Source organism: Delphinapterus leucas, chromosome 20, assembly GCF_059928025.1.
Source record: "Delphinapterus leucas isolate spDelLeu-1000000601 "Yukka" chromosome 20, BTC_Dleu_Yukka2, whole genome shotgun sequence".
NCBI classification, from domain to species: Eukaryota; Metazoa; Chordata; class Mammalia; order Artiodactyla; family Monodontidae; genus Delphinapterus; species Delphinapterus leucas.
Genome location: NC_143148.1, coordinates 7,805,043 through 7,827,122, shown reverse-complemented (window position 1 = coordinate 7,827,122; position 22,080 = coordinate 7,805,043). Strand labels below are relative to the sequence as shown.

The 22,080-nt window shown below is 51.1% G+C and overlaps 1 protein-coding gene across 1 annotated transcript; it reads left to right on the top strand.

Moving 5' to 3' along the window:
• Positions 1-831: 831 nt before the first annotated feature.
• Positions 832-21,989, top strand: NUCB1 (nucleobindin 1). Its single transcript, XM_022585134.2, has 13 exons — positions 832-963; positions 1,349-1,485; positions 4,338-4,445; positions 7,204-7,336; positions 11,558-11,661; positions 14,106-14,291; positions 14,560-14,650; positions 19,356-19,414; positions 19,692-19,784; positions 19,875-19,967; positions 20,303-20,473; positions 20,920-21,016; positions 21,130-21,989. Exons 2-13 carry the CDS (start codon positions 1,360-1,362, stop codon positions 21,240-21,242), a joined length of 1,374 nt encoding a protein of 457 aa, XP_022440842.1. The 5' UTR covers positions 832-963; positions 1,349-1,359; the 3' UTR covers positions 21,243-21,989.
• Positions 21,990-22,080: the final 91 nt, after the last annotated feature.

Here is a 22,080-nt window from a genome sequence, read left to right as displayed (position 1 = left end):
TATCAGGAGCCCAGGAGTCCAGCTCTCTCTTCCCCAAATACCTACCTCTCTCCTTCACCCAGACGTGAGAACTCAGGACTCTGGACCCCAAACACCCCATCCCCAGTGATTCTAGACCCCCAGCACCCACCTCCCTAGGATCCTGGAGACTCCCTTTCCTCCTTTCGTGCCTGGAGAGGCTTTTCACATTCACACCTCAGTTCCTTGCCTCTCTGGCCAATTTCTAAACATACCTGACCCTATCTTTGGGAACCAGTGACATAATCTCTGGGTCTCTGGGAAGTAAGCAGGGGAGAAAAAGAGGGCTTAGAGGGAGGGGGGATTCCCACTGGGACCTGCCCTAATCCCCTCCCTCCTGGCTCCCCACGTTCCACTTCCAACAAAGCAATGACCCCTGGCCTCTGCTGTAGCCAGGCAATCCTGCTCCAGGGGTTCTGAATTGGAAGAGCATGCAGGTGTTCCTTAAAGGGACCTGACAGAGGCCGCATCGCAAGCTCGCTCTACACCTCTCTCTTATACAAGAAACTTATAACGTGACCTGTGCCAACTACTACCGATCTGTAATTTACAGCCACTTCTAGGCGAGACAATAAATGGGAAAACTACAACTCCCATGAGGCGAAGAGGCCAAGATGCCCGCGGAAGCTGACTCATTTTCCCCTGGCCCAACAGGGAGTTGTAGTTCTCTTTCAAAGTCTCCGTTCTTTCGCCTAAAAAGCAGGGTATGTGGCGTCAAAAGGTAGGACTTCCGAGAAAGGAGGCTCGGCTTTCGAGAAAAGGCCAGCGACTTCGACAAGGGGCGGGGCCGCTAGACAGGGGCCCGAAACCTGGAGCCATCGCGGACCAATCAGGCTGCTGAGAGCGGATCCTCTGCGGGGAAAGTGGGCGTGGCCTAGGGGGGAAATCGCAGAGAACACACCGGAGGTCCTAGCCCAGGAAAACGCCCTCTGCGGTGAAGGAGAGGTAAGGGGCTGGAGGGTCCTGGACTCTTGGGTCCTGGGGAGAAGGGAAGCGGGGCACCAGAGGGCTGGAAAACTGAGTCTCTGAGGACACCAGTACCTCCAGATCCTGGGAAAAGAGGAGGCTGGGGCCCTGGACCTTTGGGCCTGGGGAAAGAGGGGGTCGAGATCCCGGAATCCTAGTCTAAGCGAAGAGGGTGCTGGAAGCCAGGACTCCTGGGTCTGAGGAAGGAAAGGCTGGAGGCTCGGAATCCTGGCTCCCGGGAAACGAGACGCTTTGCGTCTTGATTCTTGGAAGGGGGCAGGGAGCGGCGCCGGGAGTCCAGACTCCTGGGTCCAGGGGAGAAGGCGGCTTGGGACAGACTTATTCCACCTCTCCGCCCCCACAGACCACGCCGCCATGCCTCCCGCTGGGCCCCGTGCAGCCCTCCTTCTCCTGTCACTTCTGCTGCTGCTGCGCGCCATTCTGACCGTGCCCCTGGAGCGGGGGGCGTCCAAGAAGGAGAATCCCGCGACCGAAAGCCCCGTGAGTGGCGTGCCCTGCTCGCCAGCCAGGTGTTTGCCGTGGTACTACAATTCCCGTGCCCCCGTGGCCCCTGGCTGGCTACGGATTCGGCTTGGAGTTTGCCTGCCATTCTTTGCCGTCCCAGGGCTTTGACGTGGTGAAAAACTTGGGTGTGTGTGTGTGTGTGTGTGTGAGTGAGATTTCTAAGCCCTTGACTTTGAGATATGGAAAATCAGGTCAGATTTTAGATGAAAAATCTGCATCACCCCCCCCCGCCCCACCTAAACCTCTCTGCTCTTTTAAGACGCCCTCCCCTCGAGAAGGACTCAAATAAAAAACTACATTTCCCAGTAGCATCTTGAGCAGGTGGTGTTAGTTAACTGGGGTGTCCTCACATCATGGAGCTCATGGGAGTTGTAGTTTAAATTATGATAGGGCACGGTAACTGCTCATTTATTCCAACTTGTGTTTATCGAACACTATGAAACCTTTGGTCTTAGGGAATTTGGAACTTGAAAAGATCCTCAAGGCCAGTGCCCTGATTTGTGGCCCGAATCCTACAGCTCCCACTAGGAATGGACACACCACTGTCCCTGGAACAAATCATCCCATGCTCCTGTATGACAGGTCCCCACCCAGCAAGTGAGGCCTTTGCTCCGTGAAATCTTTGCAGACACAGAAGGGCAGCTTGAGTCCCCTTGCCTTTCATTCATTCCACACATTTCTTGAGCATCTTCTAGGAGCCAGGCACAGTGCTAGAGCAAGCCCCCTGCCCTCACAGACCAGCTTAGTTTGCTGGGAAGACAATCAGCAGGTCCCTCTGAGAATGGACACCAGGGGTGATGGTCAGGGAGGAAGGAAGGGTCATTTGAGCTAAGATCTGAAGTGCAGGGAAGAACATTCCAGGCAAAAGGAAAAGCCTGGGCAAAGGCTGCATGGTGGAGGAGAGCACAGTGAGTAGAAGGACTTACAGGAGGCCAGTGTGGCTGAAACAGAGTGAGTGAGGGGGAGATTAGATCAGAGAAGGAACAGGGGGAGATCCCACGGGGCCTTGTGGGCCATGGTGGAGACTTCCTTTATTCTGAGGCTACTAGAGTGTTATAAATGTCGATAACAACAATCATAATAACGTTGACAGCTCTTACTAAGTGCCGAGTTAAATATTTAAAGATATTAACTGCTCTAATCCTCACAACAGTCCCTATGAGGTGGGTACTCACTAGCCTTACTTTACAGGTGCGGAAACTGAGGCACAGAGACGTTAAGTAACTTGCCCAAGGACTAAGATTGCCAGACTTAGCAAATAAAGACACAGGACACTCAGTTAAAATTGAGTGGGTTTCAGATAAACAACGAATAACCATTAGTATAATATACTGAAAGTTATTCATTGTTTTATCTGAAATTTAAATTTAACTAGGCATCCTAGCAGTCCGAACAAGGTCACATAGCTAGTAATTGGCAGATTTGGGATTCCAGCCCACTGTGTTCGGCTGAATGATGGCCCCCAAAGATGTCCATGCCCTAATCCCCAGAACCTGTGAATATATGGCAAAAGAGTGTTTGCAGGTATGATTGAGTTAGGTGGAGAAATTATCCTGGCTTATCCAGGTGAGCCCAATTTAATCACAAGGGTTCCATATAAGAGCCAGACAAGAAAGTCAGGGTCAGAAGCGATGTGATGATGTAAGCAGAGGTCAGAGTGATGCAAGGCCACAAGCCCAGGAGTGTAGGCAGCCTCTACAAGCTGGAAAAGGCAAGAAAGCAGATTGTTCCCTAAAGTCTCCAACATAAGCTCAGCTCTGCTGAACCATCTTGGACTTCTGACCTCCAGAACTCTAAGAGAATACATTTTCATTACTCTAAGCCCCTTAAGTTTGTGATACTTTGTTACAGCAGCAATAGGAGATTAGTACACCCACAGTGCCATAGCTGGGTGATCGGCTCCCATTTATCACCCATGGTGTGTTCCTCAGCAAATGTAATGATAGCGGGCTTCCCTGGTGGCGCAGTGGTTGAGAGTCCGCCTGCCGATGCAGTGGACGCGGGTTCGTGCCCTGGTCCAGGAAGATCCCACGTGCTGCGGAGCGGCTGGGCCCGTGAGCCATGGCCGCTGAGCCTGCGTGTCCGGAGCCTGTGCTCCGCAACGGGAGAGGCCACAACAGTGAGAGGCCCGCGTACCGCAAAAAAAAAAAAAAAAAAAAAAAAATGTAATAATAGCTATAGTAGACTGAGTATCTTCTAAAGCCTTACCGTGGTGCCAGGCTTTTTTTTTTTTTTTTTTTTTGGTGCCAGGCTTTTTATCTCTTACTTTTCACCACAGCTCTGAGAGGTAAGAAATTTATTGCCTATTTTACAAATGGAAGAGTGAGGCCCAGGAAGAGGAAAGTACCAGCCAGCTACACATGGCAGGGCTAGGACCAGGAGCCCAGGGATTTTTGTCTGTCTTGTTCACTTGCTGTGCCCCATAGAACAGTGCCTGGCACATGGTAGGGGCTCGCTGCATGCTTGTTGAATGAATGAATGTATGTTTCACTGCTTTCCAACAAATACCAGTGTGTCCACTCTATGGGCAGTGTTGAGCTGGGTGTTTACCCTTGTGATTTTAATTTCATCTCCACTACAGACAGACCTGGGAAGAAGTAAGAGCTGTGGCCTGGAGGATCAGGCAATTTGCCTGGGGTGACAGAGCAACCAGGGTCTGCTGGCTCTAGAGCCTTTATCCCATGCGGCAGGCCTCCCGCTCAGGGTTGGGGGCTGACCTCTGGGCCCCTCAGCAGGTGCCCAGGGGAGCAGAGCCTGGGTCCTACCTGCAGGGAAGAACCAGAGAGGGACAAGGGCTGAGACTACTATGTTCATTCTTGTTGCCTTAGGACACAGGCCTGTACTACCACCGGTACCTCCAGGAAGTCATCAACGTGCTGGAGACGGACGGGCACTTCCGGGAAAAGCTGCAGGCCGCCAATGCTGAGGACATCAAGGTGCGGCTGGGTGCGAGCACACTGGGAGGGCATGCATGCTCAGAGGGCAGAATTCCAGAACGAACCAGGTTCCCTAACGGGGAACCTTCCAGCCATCACAAAACTGAGACTCGGGAGAATTCACTTCTCGGGGTCACATAGCTGGGAAGGGATCTGGGGAAGACAGAATGTGTGGTTAAGTGTGGATGTGGATGGTACCTGCCTCCCAGTATCAGCTCTACCAGCTGTGTGGCCTCCCTTCACTGTGCCTCAGTTTCCCCATCTGTAAAATGGGGTAATAATAGAACCTGCATCATAGGCCTGTCCGAGGTAAAACGTGTAAAAGGCATGGATGTGCACAGTGGCCATTCTCAGTAAGCGCAGTTTGAGGGCTGGTTCTGTGAGTTCTCAGCACAGTGCTCTTTACACAGGAAGAATTCAAAACACGGGAGATGCTGTCATTACTCACATCATCTCTAACTCTCATGTTACATCTCTAGAGGAGCTGTGATTCTCCTCATTTTACAGAGGTGGACACTGAGGCCCTAGTAGCAGGGTTTGTCCTTCCTGGAGGCCTGGGTCTCAATCCCTGGACTGACTGAGCCTGGAGCCCACATCCCACCCCATCCCCCAAGCAGTGTTCCTCGGAAAGGATGCTGACACACACACACACACACACACACACACACACGCACACGCACACGCACACGCCATGAGGAGACAACACTGCCTGCCACCACCCCACCCCACCTAGATTCCCCTCCCTGTTCAGGTGCATGTTGGAACATCCCACCTGGGGGATCCACCCCGAGTTCTCCAAACACCTTGGGCCAGAGGAGGCCCCAGGGCCTGGGACTGATGGGGGTAGGGCAGCCCCGCTCTCCCCAAAACCTCCCAGCATTCCTTGGGCTCTTGTCCATCCCCATCCACCTGGCCCCGGACAATGGACGGGCATAACTAGAGACTGCCGAGCCCAGCCCATCCCACTGCCCAGCTGAGGAAACGGAGGCCCTATAGGCCACCCAGCTTGTCCAAGGTCATACAAGTGGGAAATGACATCAGAAACAGTGGCCACGTAGGCAGGCAGGTTCTGGAGTGGGACAGTGGCAGGTTCCAATCCCAGCTCCACCTCATGCTCTTCTGCGCAAGTGGTCACACCCCTCTGTGCCTTGGTTTCCTTCTCAGAAAACGGGGAGGCTCATGCAGCACTTTCTCTTGCGGGGAGATGGGGGTGGGGTTGTGTGAATCAGCGATAATCCCCACTTTGAGGCTTTGGTCCAGCCTGCCATCAGCCTTCAGTAAATGTCACTTGTCCTTGTTACTGGTGGTAATAATCTGAGCCCCATTTTTGAGGTCCAGAGTAGGGGAACAGTGTGCTGGGGTCACGCAGTGCAGTGGTGCCAGGACTGGGATTTGAACCCAGGCCCCAGAACTCTCACTCTGGGGAGACATGACGCCACCTGTGTCACCAGGCTGGAAGCTGGCCTCCTGTCCTCACTGTCTGAGGAACCTTGGGCCAGGGGCTTCTCCTCCTGAGCCTCAGTTTGTTCATCTATAAAATGGGGTTGTGGGCAGGATTAGAGGACGGACTCAGTGAGTCCAGTGCAGGACTTGACTCATCATAGGTGCCTGACTGGTTGAGGTTAACATGACTGGCACTGCGGTCCCTTTGTCCTGCTGCCTCTGCAAAGGCCACGGCCCCTGCAGGCTGGAGAGACCCAAACGAGTGGCTGAGAAAGCCATCTGAGACAGTGCAGGGTGCTGGGGTGGCTGGAGGAGGGACCCAGTCCGTCTGACAGTGAGAGAAAGCTTCTAGGGAATGGATTCTCCCGAGTGAGGTTTGAATTCTGAGTGGGAGTGTCTGGTATAAAAGTTGAAACGGGGGGAGGGGGGAAGGGCGAGGTTTCAACAGTAGAACTGTGTGTACCAGTGAAGCATTCTGGTACCTTCAGCTGTCTGCTGCTGGCTCCTTATAACTGACATAAAGACAGAGGGATGGGGCTGGAGCGGGGACGGCAGGGAGGAGGGGTAGGCATGGGCAGATGCAGGATCTTGCAGGATCTTCAGTGTTAGGCCCAGGGATTCGGTCCTGTGGGCATTGGGGAGCCACGGGGGTGGGGGACTGTGAGAAAGAGAGGGGTGGGGTCAGCACAATTGAGAAACAGACATAATCCAAAGTGATGATAGAGGTAACTCAGAGAAGGCATCCTGCTCAGCACGTGTGAGAGAGACAGAGAGAGAGAGAGTGAGTGTGTGTGTGTATGTGGTGGCGTCAAGGGGGTTGGGGATTCTTCCAAGGGAGGTGCCGTCTGCTTTGAGTTTATTTTGCTTGTTTGTTTTAATTTTATTGAGATACAGTTGGTTTACAATGTTGTGTTAATTTCTTCTGTACAGCAAGGTGACTCAGTTATACATATCTGTATTCTTTTTCATATTCTTTTCCATTGTGGTTCATCACAGGACATTGAATAGAGTTCCCTGTGCTCTACAGTATGCTTTGAGTTTTGAAGGACTGTAAGGACCTGGTTAGGCTTGGAAAGCAGTGACAGGGAGGATCCCAGGCAGAGGGACCAGCATGTGTAAAGGCCTAGAAGTGGGAAAGAGACGTGAGCCATGAGTGTGATCTGATGAGTGACGGGAAATAAGAAGGGCCTCCAGTGCCAGGCTGAGGGGCTGGAATCTTGTCTCGGGGCCTCTGGGGAACCCCAGGAGGCATCAGAAAGCTCTTAGAAGGCTCCAGAGAGGGCAACCTGATTTGTGTCCCCTCTCTCCCGGGAAGAGCGGGAAGCTGAGCCGGGAGCTGGACTTCGTCAGCCACCATGTCCGCACCAAACTGGATGAACTCAAGCGGCAGGAGGTGTCAAGGCTGCGGATGCTGCTCAAGGCCAAGATGGACGCCCAGCAGGAGCCCAGTAAGCAGGCCAGTGGGGTGGGCAGGGCCGGTGGGGTGGGTGGAGCTGGCGATGTTGGGGGTCATGGGGCAGCCTCCCTCCCCGGCCTCCAGGTGATTTTGGCAGGTGGAGCCAACTGGGGCGTCATTCTCTCCACCCCTGTAAAATCTGCATGGAAGATTGATCGAGTTTTCTTCCTAGCACAAGCTACTATTAACATTACTCGGGAGATGTTAGTAATTTTAGTTGCTTGGGTGGTTTTTGATGTGTTTTTAATTTTTATTTTAACAAATCAGGGTCATTTAAAATTTTGATGTCACTTCAAACTTACAGAAAAGTTGCAAGAATACTACCAAAAGCTCTCAAATACCCTTAGCCCAGATTCTGTAATTGTTAACGTTTGCTCCATTTATCTGTAGTTCACATTTGTGAGTTCCTTGCAGACACCGTATTCCTTTATGCCTAAATATTTCAGTGTGATTTTTCTTAGAACAACAATGTTCTCCTACAATACTATGGTACAGTGATCAAAGTCAGGAAGTTCAACAGGTTACACTGTACTTTTCATTGCTTACTTATTCTTTCTCTCCCCCACTAGAATGATTCTAATTTCCTGGTATTTATATGTGAGGCTATATTTTATAGTCTAATTGTATGGCTAAAAAAGAAAAACAAAGAAAGAAAAGAAAGAAAAATGTACCTGGAAGAGGGAGATTTGAGTGGATTTAAATTCCAAGATCCTATCTTATTTCTAACATTCCTAGATACGGTTTCTTGGAGCATGTGTCTGGACCATGCTATTTCTTTTAAATGACTTTATTGAGATATGATTCGTATACCAAACAATTTACCCATTTGAAGGATACAGTTCAGTGATTAGTATATTCACAGGTATGTGCAACCATCATCAATTTTAGAACACCTTTATCACTCCAAAAAGAATCACTAGACCATGTATCTATCACCCCTCTATTCCCCCCTGCACCCCTGGCAACCTACTTTCTGTCTCTATAAATTTGCCTGTTATGGACATTTTGTATAGATGGAATCATATGATAAGTGATCTTTTGTGTCTGGCTTCTTCTAGTGTAATATTTTCAAGGTTCATCCACACTGTAGCATGCATCACTGCTTTATTCCTTTTTAGGGCCAAGTAATATTCCCTTGTCTGGATCTACCATATTTAGTTTGTCCATTCATCCATTGATGGATATGCGTTGTTTGCATCCATTGGCTACAATGAACCATGCTGTTTTACTCATTGTAGCTTTGTGGGATATTCTGGTACTCCTGGGGCACCTTTTGGCTCGTCACTAAGTGTAAGAACAATCCCATTTTACTGAGATTTACCTCTAGCTTCTTCTTTCATCTCCTGACCCCCTTGAGGCTCCTGTGTTACAGATGGGGACTCTGAACGTTGGTAGATGGTGTTAAGGGTCAGTAAGAGAGCTGAGCTTTGTTTTCATTCCTATCTGATGCCTCTTATCCATTGATCAAATATGTCTTGAGTTCTACTCTGTGCCAGGCACTGAGCAGGGTGCTGGGGCTCTAAGGTGACCAGACGGGCATGGTCTCCGGCCTCCTTCTGCATAACCATCCATGCCTTCTCTGTCTTGCTGTTTTAATTACTACAGTTTCGGAGTCTGACTTGATCTCTGGTAAACTGGATGTTCCCTTGTCATGAATGAGAAAAAATCCCTCCCATCAGTTGGTTGCTTATTACATCCCATACGCTAAGCTATGTACTTCAACTTTTGTCCCTTCAACAACTCAGGAATCTCCAGAATCTGATTACTTCTCTCCACGTCCATTGCTGTCACTGGGTCCCACTTGGATCAGCGCAGTCTCCTCCTCCCTGGGCACCCTGCCGCCGCCCTTGCTTTTCCCACTATTTCCCATAGAACAGCCGTTCTTAACAGAATCCTGTTAATATCTGGATTCATTTCCTGTGGCCACTGTAACAAATCAGCAACAACTTAGTGGCTTAAAACAACACACATTTATTCTCTTTACCTTTTGGAGATCAGAAATCCAAAATCAGTTTCACTGGGCCAAAATCAAGGTGTCAGCAGGGCTCTGTTAGTTCTGGAGGTGCTAGGGGAGGAATCTGTTTCCTTGCCTTTTCCAGCTTCCAAAGCTTCATTCCTAGGCTGGGAACCTCTTCAAATCCAGCAGCGTAGCGTTTTTCTCCAGTCATCACATGGCATTCTTCTGTAGTCAGATCCCTGCTGCTTTCCCTCTTACAATCCTCTTACAAGGATTACATTTAGCCCCCTTCTCCAGTTAATCCAGGATCATCTCCTCATCTCAATATCCTTAATTTGATCACATCTGCAAAGTCCCTTTTGCCCCATGAGATCACATATTCATAGGTTCCAGGGATTCAGATGTGGACATCTTGGTGGGGAGGCCTTTTATTCAGCCTATCACAGCACCCAGTTCAAATCCTGTCCCTCCTGTGCTCAGAACCAGCCATGGCTCCCCAGTGCCCTCAGGATCAAGTCCACACTCCTTGCTAGTTGGAGGCCAAGCTGAGCCCTGCCACGCCCCTCCTAGCCCCTCCCTTCACATGTGTGCCCTCTCACCCGACCCTCTGGCATCAGCATTTTTAGTACGGAGGGTAACACATCTTTCTCACCTTGGGACTTTTGCCTGTGACATTCTTTCTCGGGGCTCTTGGCATGGCCAGTGGAGCTTTGGTCTCAGCCCAGATGTCGCCTCCCTCGTCCTGCCCTGACCGTCCTGCGTGAAGGGTCCTCCATTTGTTTGAGTCCTTTGTGGTCGTGTGTTTGTCCCTTACTCACCTGTTCTCCATCTTGACCGGGTGCTCCAGGGGACAGATGCCGTCACCATCTGTTTCCTGCTGTGTCCACAGTGCTAGGCACAGGGTCGGGCCCAGAGTATGGCTCAACACGTATCTGTGGCATGAGTAACGAATTATGAGACTTGATCTGTGCCTGTCTCCTGGGTCTGTCCCTCCTCTGGGCTCACCCAGGCCCAGAGCTGCCGCCACTACAGCCTGAGTCACCTGGATTCCAGCTGCCTGTGTGTGTGCCTTTCACCCCCACCAGCCCAGGAGCCACTGGAGGTGCAGGCCCTGGTCTGATTCACATGGGGGCCCCCAGGAGGCCTCTCAAGATGTGTGTCCAGTGGATGAGTAGGTGCCAAGTGTGTCCTGGTCTCTCCCTCTCTGCCGGGAAACTCTCATACAAGGAGGCTGCATTACTTTGCTAGGGCTTCTGTAACAAAGTACTACAGACCGGGTGGCTTAAACAATAGGCATTGATTGTCTCACAGTTCTGGAAGCCAGAAGTCAAAAATCAGGGTGTGAGCAGGGGGTGGTTCCTTCCGAGGGCTGTGCGGGAGAATCTGTTCTGGGTCTTTCTCTTTGATTTGGAGATGGCCATTCCCCGCCCCCCCCCCCCCCCGCCATGTCTACTCACATTGTCTTCCCTCTGTGTGTGTCTCTGTGTCCAAATTTTCTCTTTTTATAAGGACTCCTGTCATATGGGATTAGGGCTCATCCTCATGACCTCATTTTAACTTGATCACCTCTGTAAAACCCCACTTTCCAAATAAGGTCACATTCTGAGATACTGGGGGCTATCATCCTCCCTGTGAATTTGGGGGCACGCAATTCAACCCATAACAGAATTAAGTGTCATGTGCTCTGGAACCCAACTAATCCTCACTCTGCCTCTTCCTAGATGGTGACCTAGACGTCACTTCCCCTCTCTGGGCCTCAGTTTTCACATCCATAAAATGGGATAATCACAGAACCTATGTGAGATTTTTGTGAAAAGTAAATGCATTAATGTATTTAGAGCAGGGCTTGGCACATAGTACATGTTTGGTACATGTTGGTTATCATCATGGTTATTATTATTTTCAGCATCAGACTCAATTGTGGCATCACCTCGTCCAGGAAGCCCTCCCTGATTGCTCTAGGCTCATTCAAGCCATCCTCTGTGGGCTTCTCCTGTGCCCTCTGTGATCTCCTTTAGAGCACATCCAGCCCAGGATAGTTTTTGTTTGTTTGATTTTTGTTTGTTTTTTTGCTGTGCTATGCGGCTTGTGGGATCTTAGTTTCCCAACCAGGGATCGAACAGGGCCCCCGGCAGTGGAAGCGCTGAGTCCTAACCACTGGACTTCCAGGGAATTCCTGCAGAATAGGGATTTTGAAAGAAAGAACGTTCCATGAGTTGTTCACCCCCCCACCACCCCGTCTTCCCTCTCATCCAGATGTACAGTTGGATCACCTGAGCCTCCTGAAGCAGTTTGAACACCTGGACCCTCAGAATCAGCACACATTCGAGGCCCGGGACCTGGAGCTGCTGATCCAGACAGTAGGTGGAGGGGGACCTGGGGGCAGAGGACTGAGGGAAGCTTTGTAGAGGGGGAGAAGGGAGCAGAGGCTGGGATGTGAGCCCACTCACCCCTGCCTGATGTTCTCTGAGGCTAGTGGCTGCAGAAGGGCTGGTTGCGCCTAAAAACCTTCCCCAGATTCTCTACAGGAAAGCGGAGTTGTGTGCGTGTGTGTCGGGGTCGGGGGGTTGGCTCCACTCACATCTGGATTCAAATCCCTCTCCTATGACTGGGAGCAGGAATTCCCTCTGTGTCCTTGCTGTAGGCAGAATAATGGCCCCTCAAAAGACGTCACATGCTGTCTGCGGAACCTCTGGCTCTGTGACCTGATGTGGCAAAACAGACTTCGCAGTTGTGATTAAGCTGAGGAGCTTGCGATGGCGGGGGTGAGCCTGGGTTATCCAGGTGGGCCCTAAGTGTCATCACAAGGGTCCTTGTAAGAGGGATGCAGGGAGTTCCCTGGTGGCCTAGTGGTTAGGATTCTGGGCTTTCACTGCCAAGGCCCAGGTTCAGTCCCTGGTTGGGGAACTGAGATCCCGTAAGCCATGCGGTACGGCCAAAGAAATTAATAAATAACATAACATAACATAAAATTTAAAAAGAGGGAAGCTGAGGGAGATCTGACTACAGTAGAGGGCGACAGTGTGACGACCAAAGCAAGGTGGCTCTGCTGCTGACTTTGAAGATGGATGAAGGGGCCACAGGCACGTATGCAGCTCTAGAAACTGGAAAAGGCAGAGAAGGGCGTTCTCTCCTAGAGTCTCCGGAAGGAGTACGTCTCTGCCAACACTGTAACTGCAGCCCAGTGAAACTGATTTCGGACCCTGGCCTGCATGCTGTTAAGATGATGAGTGCGTGTTAAGCCACAATGAATAATAATTTGTTAGAGCAGCACAGGAACAAACGTAGTCTTCATGTGAGAAGTAGGATCTACAACCCTGCCTCGTGGGGAAGGCCAAGTTCGTGGCTGGGGAGTGGCACGGGATGCTCAGGTCTGCCCCTGCCTCTTCCCTGCTCACATCCCTTCTGTAGCTCCCCAGCACCCCCAGGACAGAACCTACCTCTCTGCCTGACTTGAGCCTCAGCCTGCTTTTCTGGCTAACTGGAGCTCCATCTAGTGGCCATGAAGATAATAGCAGCCATTTGATTGAGTCCACGCCTGACCTTCGTCCCCGAGAGATGGTTCTGCCGCTTATTTCCAGAACATTCCGGAAACTGTCCGCTTTCCTGCAGCCGCTCTGTCATTCTCCTGGTCTCAACCCCAGAGATGGGCTCCTTGCTTCTGCCTTCCACACTCAACAGCAGGGTTTCTCAACTCGGCACTCTTGACACTTGGGGCTGGATAATTCTTTGCTCTGGGGGTTATTTGTGCATTGTGTGATGTTTAGCAGCATCCCTGGCCTCTACCCACTAGATTCCAGTAGACCTCCCCTAGTTGTGACAACCAACAATATCTTCAAACATTGACTGCTGTCCCCTGGGGACCGCAGTCACCCCAGGTTGAGAACCTCCGTCTCTTCCCCACACAACAGCTGTATTGGTTTTCTATTGCTGCCATATAACAAATTACCACAGACTCAGTGACTTAAGACAACAGAAAGCTATCCTCTTACAGTTCTGGAGGCCAGTAGTTGAAAATCGGTATCACTGGACCAAAACCAAGGTTTTCTTAGAGGCATCTGCTTCTTGCCTCTTCCAGCTTCTGGGGGTTGCCAGCATTCCTTGGCTTGTAGACACATCACTCCAGTCTCTGCCTCCACCATCACGTGGCATTCTCCCTGTGTCTCTCTGTGTCTTCTCTGTAGCCTTCTTGTAAAGACACTAGTCATTAGAATTAGGGGCCACCCTAATCCAGCAGGACCTCATCTTAACTAATTACGTCTGCAAAGATCCTGTTTCCAAGTAAAGTCACATTCTGAGGTTCTGGGTGCACATGAATTCTGGGGGGACCCTATACAACCCAGTATAGTATTGTTATCACCATTTTCCAGAGGCAGAAACTGAGGCACAGAGAGAATGAGTAACTTGCCCAAGGTCACACAGCTAGCAGGATTTGTTCACATGGCAGAGCCTAGATTTGAACCCTGGGCAGAATAATTAGAGACCTCATGTTGTTTACCCCCTAGCTGTACTGCTTTCCATATTAAGTCACCTCATGTGCTGTTCCTTATTATTTATTCCTCCAAGATCTTGAGATTGTGGAGGACTTGAAAGAAGTGAGTTAAAGTTGCTATTGTGTAACCATCCTCGTCTTTTGACCGAAGAGAGTAGGCTATGTATTATGGGACAAAAGTGACATCGGGACATAAGACCCAGCACACGTGGAAGTTGGGCCAGGTTCAGAGCCAAAGGCCTGGCATTCGTAGTTTGGAATTAGGGGCTGGGCATAGAAGTGAGGTGAGAGTGACCGTCTGCCTTTCCCCAGGCCACCCGGGACCTTGCCCAGTACGACGCAGCCCATCATGAAGAGTTCAAGCGCTACGAGATGCTCAAGGAACACGAAAGACGCCGTTATCTGGAGTCCCTGGGAGAGGAGCAGCGAAAGGAGGCAGAGAGGAAGCTGGAAGAGCAACAGCGCCGGCACCGAGAACACCCCAAAGTCAATGTGCCTGTAAGGACCCCCATTCATGCCTACCCCCCACAACCATGTCCAACTTTCCAAGCTCCACAAGAAAGTAGCTGAAAAACTACAACTCCCAGCAGACCTTGAGGCAAAAGGCCCCTTTTAATGTACCCAGCTACCTCCAGGGGCTGCTGGGAGTTGTAGTTTTATTGCTTGAGGGGAATGACATTTGAGGGATGGGGGTAAAGGGTTCTCTAGCTTTATCCTATGGGACCCAGACCTCTTGCTCATGAGCCCCCGGCTCTCCCTTCCACAGGGTAGCCAAGCCCAGTTGAAGGAGGTGTGGGAGGAACTGGATGGATTGGACCCCAACAGGTTTAACCCCAAGACCTTCTTCATACTGCATGGTAAGGAGGGAGTCCCAAGACCCAGGCTAACGCTGAGGCTCTGACCTTTCTGGGGCCTGAATGTTAAGAAGGGGTCTCCCTAACTCACGGGGCTTAGGGAGGCCAAAGAGGTCTGAGCCCCTCTCCCCTGGTGGTCTAGAAGGCCCTGTCCCTCCCTGTTGTTGGGAATAGGATCTTCCATGGAAGAGCTCGTCCTTTTTTCTGGGATTCACCAGGCCTCTGGGTTCTAAGGACTGACTGGTGTCCGTAACTGAGCAAACCAGGCTTGTCTAGGCCTGGGCCCCCCTCCCATGGCAGCCCAGAAGCCCCGGTCGCTTCTGGGGGCTCTATCGCTAAGCAGGGGCTGCTCCCTAGTAACCAGGCCTCCAGGGACCCGGAAAGCCCCTTCTCCATGGTGATTCAGGGGCATGGTCCCCTTCATTTTCTTCCTGTCTGGAAACATCACCTCTATGTCCAGCCTCTAATTCCAATCTCCAAACGCCAGGCGTTTTGCTCTGCATCTGGATCTTATGTCCTGATGTCACTACGTTTTTTTTTGCACCGTGCGGCTTGCGGGAGCTTAGTTCCCCGACCAGGGACCAAACCGGGGCCCTTGGCAGTGAAAGTGCAGAGTCCTAACCGCTGGATCACCAGGGAATTCCCCTGATACCACTTTTTGCCAGGCCCCCTCAGGTGTGCCCAGGAACCCAAACCAAATTCTATAGCCTGTCACCAGAGCTTAGCAGGGTCTGATTCATTCATTCAGCAAATGTTTACGAAGAGACCTCTAAGGACCAAGCTTCACTGAGACCCTGTGTGTACAGCTGTGAACAAAAGAAAGTGCCCCTGGCATCACAGAACCAGTGATCAGGCAAACAGATAGTTCTGTAGTTCAGTGAATCTAAGTGACCATTGGAACATAAGATGAACACTTGAACACTTGAATTTTACATAAACTGCCCATGAAACTAACACATCATCGATGATAAGATGCCTCCCAATTTTATGGATGATAAAATATGGGGAGAAAAAAAGTGCATCTTAGAATCAGTGAAGTAGGTTCTATAGTAGATGATCAGGTAGTCACATTACCATGGAAAGGAGGACAGTGGGATTAAAGGCCTAGAATGATGATTTTAGATAGCCTGGCCTGGAAAGATTTGTGCTAGACCAGCACTGTCCAATAGAACTTCCTATGCCAATGGAAGTGTTCTGCAGCTGTGTTGTCCAGTACAGCAGCCACCAGCCCCATTTGGCTTTATTTTCTTTTTCTTTTTTGGCTGTACAGCATGGCATGTGGGATCTTAGTTCCCTGACCAGGGATCAAACCTGTGCCCCCTGCAGTGGAAGCGTGGAGTCCTAACCAGTGGACCGCCAGGGAAGTCCCTGTTGTTTTTTTTTTAAACGAATGAGGCAATTTATTAACCCAGCATCATTTGTTCTTTCATTTTAATTAATTTTTATTGGAGTATAGTTGATTTACAGTGTTGTGTTAGTTTCTGCTGTACAGCAAAGTGAATCAGTTATGCATATACATACATCCCCTCTTTTTTAGATTTTTTTCCCATATAGGTCATTACAGAGTATTGAGTAGAGTTCCCTGTGCTATACAGTAGGTTCTTATTAGTTCCCATGTGGCTATTATTATTAATTAAGCACTTGAAATGTGGGTTTTACAACTAAGAAATTGAATTTTAATCAACCAAAATTTTTTAATTTATTAAATTTATTTATTTTTGGCTGCATTGGGTCTTCATTGCTGCGTGCGCACTTTCTGTAGCTGCATTGAGCAGGGGCTACTCTACGTTGCAGTGAGCGGACTTCTCACAGCGGTGGCTTCTCTTGTTGCGGAGCATGGGGTCTAGGCGCGTGGGCTTCAGTAGTTGTAGCACGCGGGCTCAGTAGTTGTGGCACACGGGCTTAGTTGCTCCGCAGCATGTGGGATCTTCCCAGACCAGGGCTCGAACCCATGTCCCCTGCATTGGCAGGCAGATCCTTAATGGCTGTACCACCAGGGAAGCCCCTGATCAATTAAATTTTTTAAAATTTGTAATTGTGGTAAAATACACTTGACATAAAATCTACCATCTTAGCCATTTTTAAGTGTACATATCAGTAGTGCTGAGCATGCATTATTGTGCAGGAGTCTTTTCATCCTTACGAAACCGAAGCTCTGTATTAATCCTCAACTCCCCATGACCCCTCCCACATCCCCTCGTAACTTCTGTTCTCTTTGGTCTATGAATCTGACTCGTCTAGCTACCTCATATAAGTGGAATTGTAGAGTATTTGTCTTTTTTATGACTGGCTTATTTCACTTAGCATAATGTCAAGAAAATGAATCTTTCCTTGTATTTGATTGTAACTCATTTAAATTTCATTTGCCCCATGTGGCTAGTGGCCGCTGGATTGGACAGCACCGCTCAAGAGAGATGACATTTGAACCAAGACCTCAGTGAAGTGAGGGGGTGAGCCTCGAAGATATTTGTCTAGATGGGGGGCATAGCAAGCACACGCAGGGGAGAATGAACTTGGTGGGTTTCCAAGGTCACTGGAGCCGAGCACTTGAAGAGAAGAATGATAAGAAAGGGAATTCCTGGGGGGCGTGGGATGAATTGGGAGATTGGGATTGACATCTATACACTATTGATACTATGTATAAAATAGGTAACTAATGAGAACCTACTGTACAGCACAGGGAACTCTACTCAGTGCTCTGTGGTGACCTAAATGGGAAGAAAATCCAAAAAAGAGGGGATATATGTATACGTATAGCTGGCTCGCTTTGCTGTACAGTAGAAACTAACACAATAGTGTAAAGCAACTATACTCCAAAAAAAAAAAACTCATAGATAAAAATTACTGGACTTCCCTGGTGGCGCAGTGGTTAAGAGTCTGCCTGCCAATGCAGGGGACACAGGTTTGAGCCCTGGTCCGGGAAGATCCCACATGCCGCGGAGCAACTAAGCCCGTGCGCCACAACTACTGAGCCTGTGCTCTAGAGCCCGTGAGCCACAACTACTGAAGCCCGCGCGCCTACAGCCCGTGCTCCGCAACAAGAGAAGCCACGCACTGCAACAAAGAGTAGCCCCTGCTCGCCACAACTAGAGAAAGCCTGCGCACAGCAACGAAGACCCAACGCAGCCAAAAATAAATAAATAAAAATTTTTAAAAAAATTACCAATTTAACCATTGTTAAGTGTAAAAAAAAAGGAATTTCCTGGCGGTCCAGTGGTTAGCACTCTGCGCTTTCACTGCCGAGGGTGCGGGTTCAATCTGTGCTCAGGGAACTAAGATCCCACAAACGCAGCCAAAAACAAAAAAGAAGAATGATAAAGACTGCTAGGGAGGTAACAGCCACCCTCAGGGTAAGGAATTTGGATTTTATTCTGTCTTGGGTGAGACACAGCAAAAGGATTTTGAGCAGAGGAACGGACCCCATCTGCTTTAAGGGTTGGCAGGATCCGTCTAGGTGCTGTGTTGAGGACAGGCTGTAGGGGCCAGGGCCAAAGCCAGGACGCTAGTTAGGAGGCCTGAGATGCTGGTGACTGGACCATGGAAGTAGGGAAGAGTGGTCATATTCTGGATTTGTCTTGAAGGTCAAGCTGGTAGGACTTGAGGATGGACTTGATGAGGACTGTAATGGAACAAGAGAGTCAAGGGTGACTCCGAGGTATTTGGCCTGAGCAACTGGAAGGATGGAGAGAGAAGGGCAAGCATGTTTGTCAGGGAAGATTGGGAACTGGGTCTGTCCATGTCAAGCTAGAGATGTCTATTAGACATTTATGTGGAGATGGAGAGTAGGCAGTTGGGTATTCAGGTGTGGAGGCAGCTTGCGGATGGCATTAAAGACGAGGGACTGGAGGAACCCATCTAAGGAAGTCTTGCCAGTAGAACTGTTTCTGTAATGATGCTCTCTGCTGCCCAGTATGGCGGCCACCAGCCATATGTGGCTACTGAGTGCTTGCCATGTAGCAAGTAGGACTGATAAACTGAAATTTTAATTTTATTTAAACAGCCCATGTGGTTAGTGGCAACCATATTGGACACATCTGAATATTTGATAGGGAAGAAGTCATTGTCCCCTGTCCCCTACACCACCCGTAGAGGTCAGGAAGAGGACAGGGCCAGTGAAGGAAAATAAGGGCAGCTGGAGAGGAGAGGGTGATGTTCTGAGAGCCAAAGGCAGAAAGTCAAGTAAGGTGCAGGCTAAAGCTTAACCATTGGATTTGCAAGGTCAGGGTTCCTGGCCGCCTCCCTGGGACCAGTGTGGGTGCTGATCTGAGTGAGCAGAGGAGGCGAAGGCAGTGAGCAAGGTGCATGTGGTGGAGGAGTCTGATTGGCAGGGAGAGGATTCTTTGGCGATCAGAGTCAGCCCTGGGCTGGTTCTCTGGGAGACGTCCCTGACACCCCTGTATCCTGGGCAAAGGGCTGATCCTGTGCCCAGGTCACTGGGAGCTAGAGATCAAGTCATTCTGCATGACAATGGGCCCAAGAATGGTCCCAATGGAGCCTCAGGACCCTGGTAGGGAAAGGGCTGTCTTAGCAACGGGCCAATGGGGCACTGAAGCCTGAAGGCCACCATCCTACTGTCGGAGACCCGTTGTTACCTATCCGCTGAGAACAGACCTCGCATCAGCCCAGAATTCCTTCTCCAACAGGTCACTTAGGAACTTGACCCACTCCGTCTTCAGTCCCCCAAGACACCTTGTTGTCTCTTCCTCAGATATCAACAGTGATGGTGTCCTGGATGAGCAGGAGCTGGAGGCCCTCTTCACCAAGGAGGTGAGTATCTTGGAAGCCATGGGCGCAGAGGATGCCCAGGTCAGCAACGTGTCCCCTCGGGAGCCTAGTAGTCCCCTCAGGTCCCCCTGGATTGTGTTCGGGGGAAAACTACAACTCCCAGCAGCCCCTGAGGCAAAAAGAGGCTGCCAGGAGTGGCAGGGTGTCCCAAGGACTGATGGGAGTTGAAGTTGTCTGTGTGTGTTAAGAGGTTGGGTAGCCTGGGAAGGAGCTTGCCCTGGACCTCTCAGTACATCCTGCTTTTTGCTTGACCCTGCAGCTGGAGAAGGTGTATGACCCCAAGAATGAGGAAGATGACATGCGGGAGATGGAGGAGGAGCGGCTGCGCATGCGGGAGCACGTGATGAAGAATGTGAGAGGAGGGCCCCGGGCCGTGGGTGAGGGCGGGGGTAGGGGCGGAGGGAGGTCCAGCTCTGTTGCTTACCCTTACCTGGCTCCCCAGGTGGACACCAACCAGGACCGCCTCGTGACCCTGGAGGAGTTCCTTGTATCCACGCAGAGGAAGGAGTTCGGGGACACCGGGGAGGGCTGGGAGGTGAGGACACGGAAGATACTCTGGATCCTGACTGTGTCTCTCTCTCCCAGACCTAACCCTTCTTTCGGGGTCTCTGGCCACTTCTCTTTCTCTCTGGGTCTCTGACCTCCAAGCCCCCCAGCTCTCTGTCCCCCCCAACCTCCTGGGTCGTTGTCTCCCCCTCTCTGGGTCCCTGTTCTCCCACTGCTCCACTCTGGGTCTTTATCTCCCTTCAGGTCTCTGGTCTCTCCATCCACACGCATGGCCGAGGCCTCCCAGCCTTCCCTGAACCTCCTCCATTAGCGGGGCCAGGGCTAGAGCCCCCCTGCTGATGGCCCCTGTCCTCACCCCGGCAGACAGTGGAGATGCACCCTGCCTACACGGAGGACGAGCTGAGGCGCTTTGAGGAGGAGCTGGCTGCCCGGGAGGCAGAGCTCAATGCCAAGGCCCAGCGCCTCAGCCAGGAAACTGAAGCTCTGGGTCGCTCCCAGGGCCGCCTGGAGGCCCAGAAGAGAGAGCTGCAGCAGGTGACTGGCCAGGGAAGGGGGTCCATCCTCTGAGCCCCTGGCGGCCCTTGTCCTAGTGTCCTTGTCCTAGTGTGTCCAGAAGTGTGGAAGGCTTACAGCCACTGTGTTAATCACTGGTAGATCTTTGGGTAGCAGCTGCCATCTTGAGTAAGGGCAGACGTTGTCCCCATCCGTGGCTGCCATGTTGGATAAGGGCAGTGAGGTTGTAAGCAGGAGAGAGGGGAAAGGCCGAGGAGGGAGGAGGAGGCTTCCCTGTCCCAAGGTGTGACCCAAGCCATGACCAGGGAGGGAGAACTGGATCTTTAACTAGTATTAAGCCCAACTCTCAATGAGGGAGAAAAACTGAGGCCCATGGAGAAGGGACTGGTCCATGACCACTTAGCAGGCTGCCATGGAGACTCAACATCATACCCTCTTGCCTCTGTGATCTCCCCCACGCCCTGCAGGCCGTTCTGCAAATGGAACAGAGGAAACAGCAGCAGCAAGTCCACAACAACCCAGCACCCGGCCCTGAGGGACAGCTCAAGTTCCAACCAGACACAGGTGCTGGCCCCTGGGCCCAGGGGCCAGGGAAGGAGCTGGGGGCCCAGACTCCTGGGTCTGAGGGAGGAGGGGCTGGTACGTCTAGTGCTACCATTTTCTTCCTCCATTTCCAGATGATGCACCTGTCCCAGCTCCAGCTGGTGACCAGAAGGATGTGGATCCTTCAGAAAAGAAAGTTCCAGAACAGACCCCCAAGCTGCCCCAGCTGGAGTCACAGCACCTGTGATCCTTCTGGGACCCCGGGTTCCTACTGAAGCTGATGGGAGGGGGATGAGGTGTCACAATCAACCTTCTTTGGGGGCCTGGCAACACCTGTGGCCTGCTAGGTGGGGTGGGATACGGGGACAGGATGGCACTTTCCATATTGCTGCCCAAGCCATGTATCTGCTGCCTCAGCTTCCACAGCCTTCCAGTCTGTGGTCCCTTCTTTCTGTGGTCCCTTCTTTCTGTCCCCCTCCGAGGGACCTGCCTTCGCTTGTCCAGTCAAGTGCTCACTGGCTCAGCCTACCTTAGGGAAGCCCCCTCCCTCCCAAAATGGTCTGCTCCATGCCTGCCTTTCTAGTTGCTTTGGCCTCAATGCCCAGGTTGTGGCCACTCTGGAATCCTGCATCCCCACAGCTACTGGAATCCTGCCTGCTGCTCTGGGCCCAGCTTCTGTTGGTTTATGGGGCTTGGGTGGTCCCTTAAGACCTTTCTCTACCTTTTGTGGGACCAGTGATGCCTCAAAAACAGTGTCTCCCCCACGGCTGGGTGTGAGGGCCAGAAGAGTCCTCAGCATAGCTGATCACCTCTCATACCAGGAGCCCTGACGTCTTGGCCCCTAGCCCCTTCCCCACACAACCCCAGAAGGGTCACAGAGCTGACTCCACCCCAGGATCAGGTTCCAGCCCCTCAGCCTTTCTGGCCTTATCTCACATGGCTCCCTGCCCTGCTCTGTACTCTGGTTCCAACCAAATACACTTCCTGGAACAAATCCATGCGTCTGTTTCTTTGTAAATCCTTTTCCTTCTGAAACTTCAGCCATGCTTCACCTGCCAAAGTCCTCCTCATTCTTTAAGAATCAA

What these genes read in the sequence shown, in the direction of transcription:
- NUCB1 (XM_022585134.2), top strand. Translation starts at nt 1,360, where the DNA reads ATGCCTCCCGCTGGGCCCCGTGCAGCCCTCCTTCTCCTGTCACTTCTG. An exon ending in TGGAGCTGCTGATCCAGACA is followed by an intron (nt 11,662 to 14,105) that starts GTAGGTGGAGGG and finishes GCCTTTCCCCAG; the next exon opens with GCCACCCGGGACCTTGCCCA. An exon ending in GACCTTCTTCATACTGCATG is followed by an intron (nt 14,651 to 19,355) that starts GTAAGGAGGGAG and finishes TCTCTTCCTCAG; the next exon opens with ATATCAACAGTGATGGTGTC.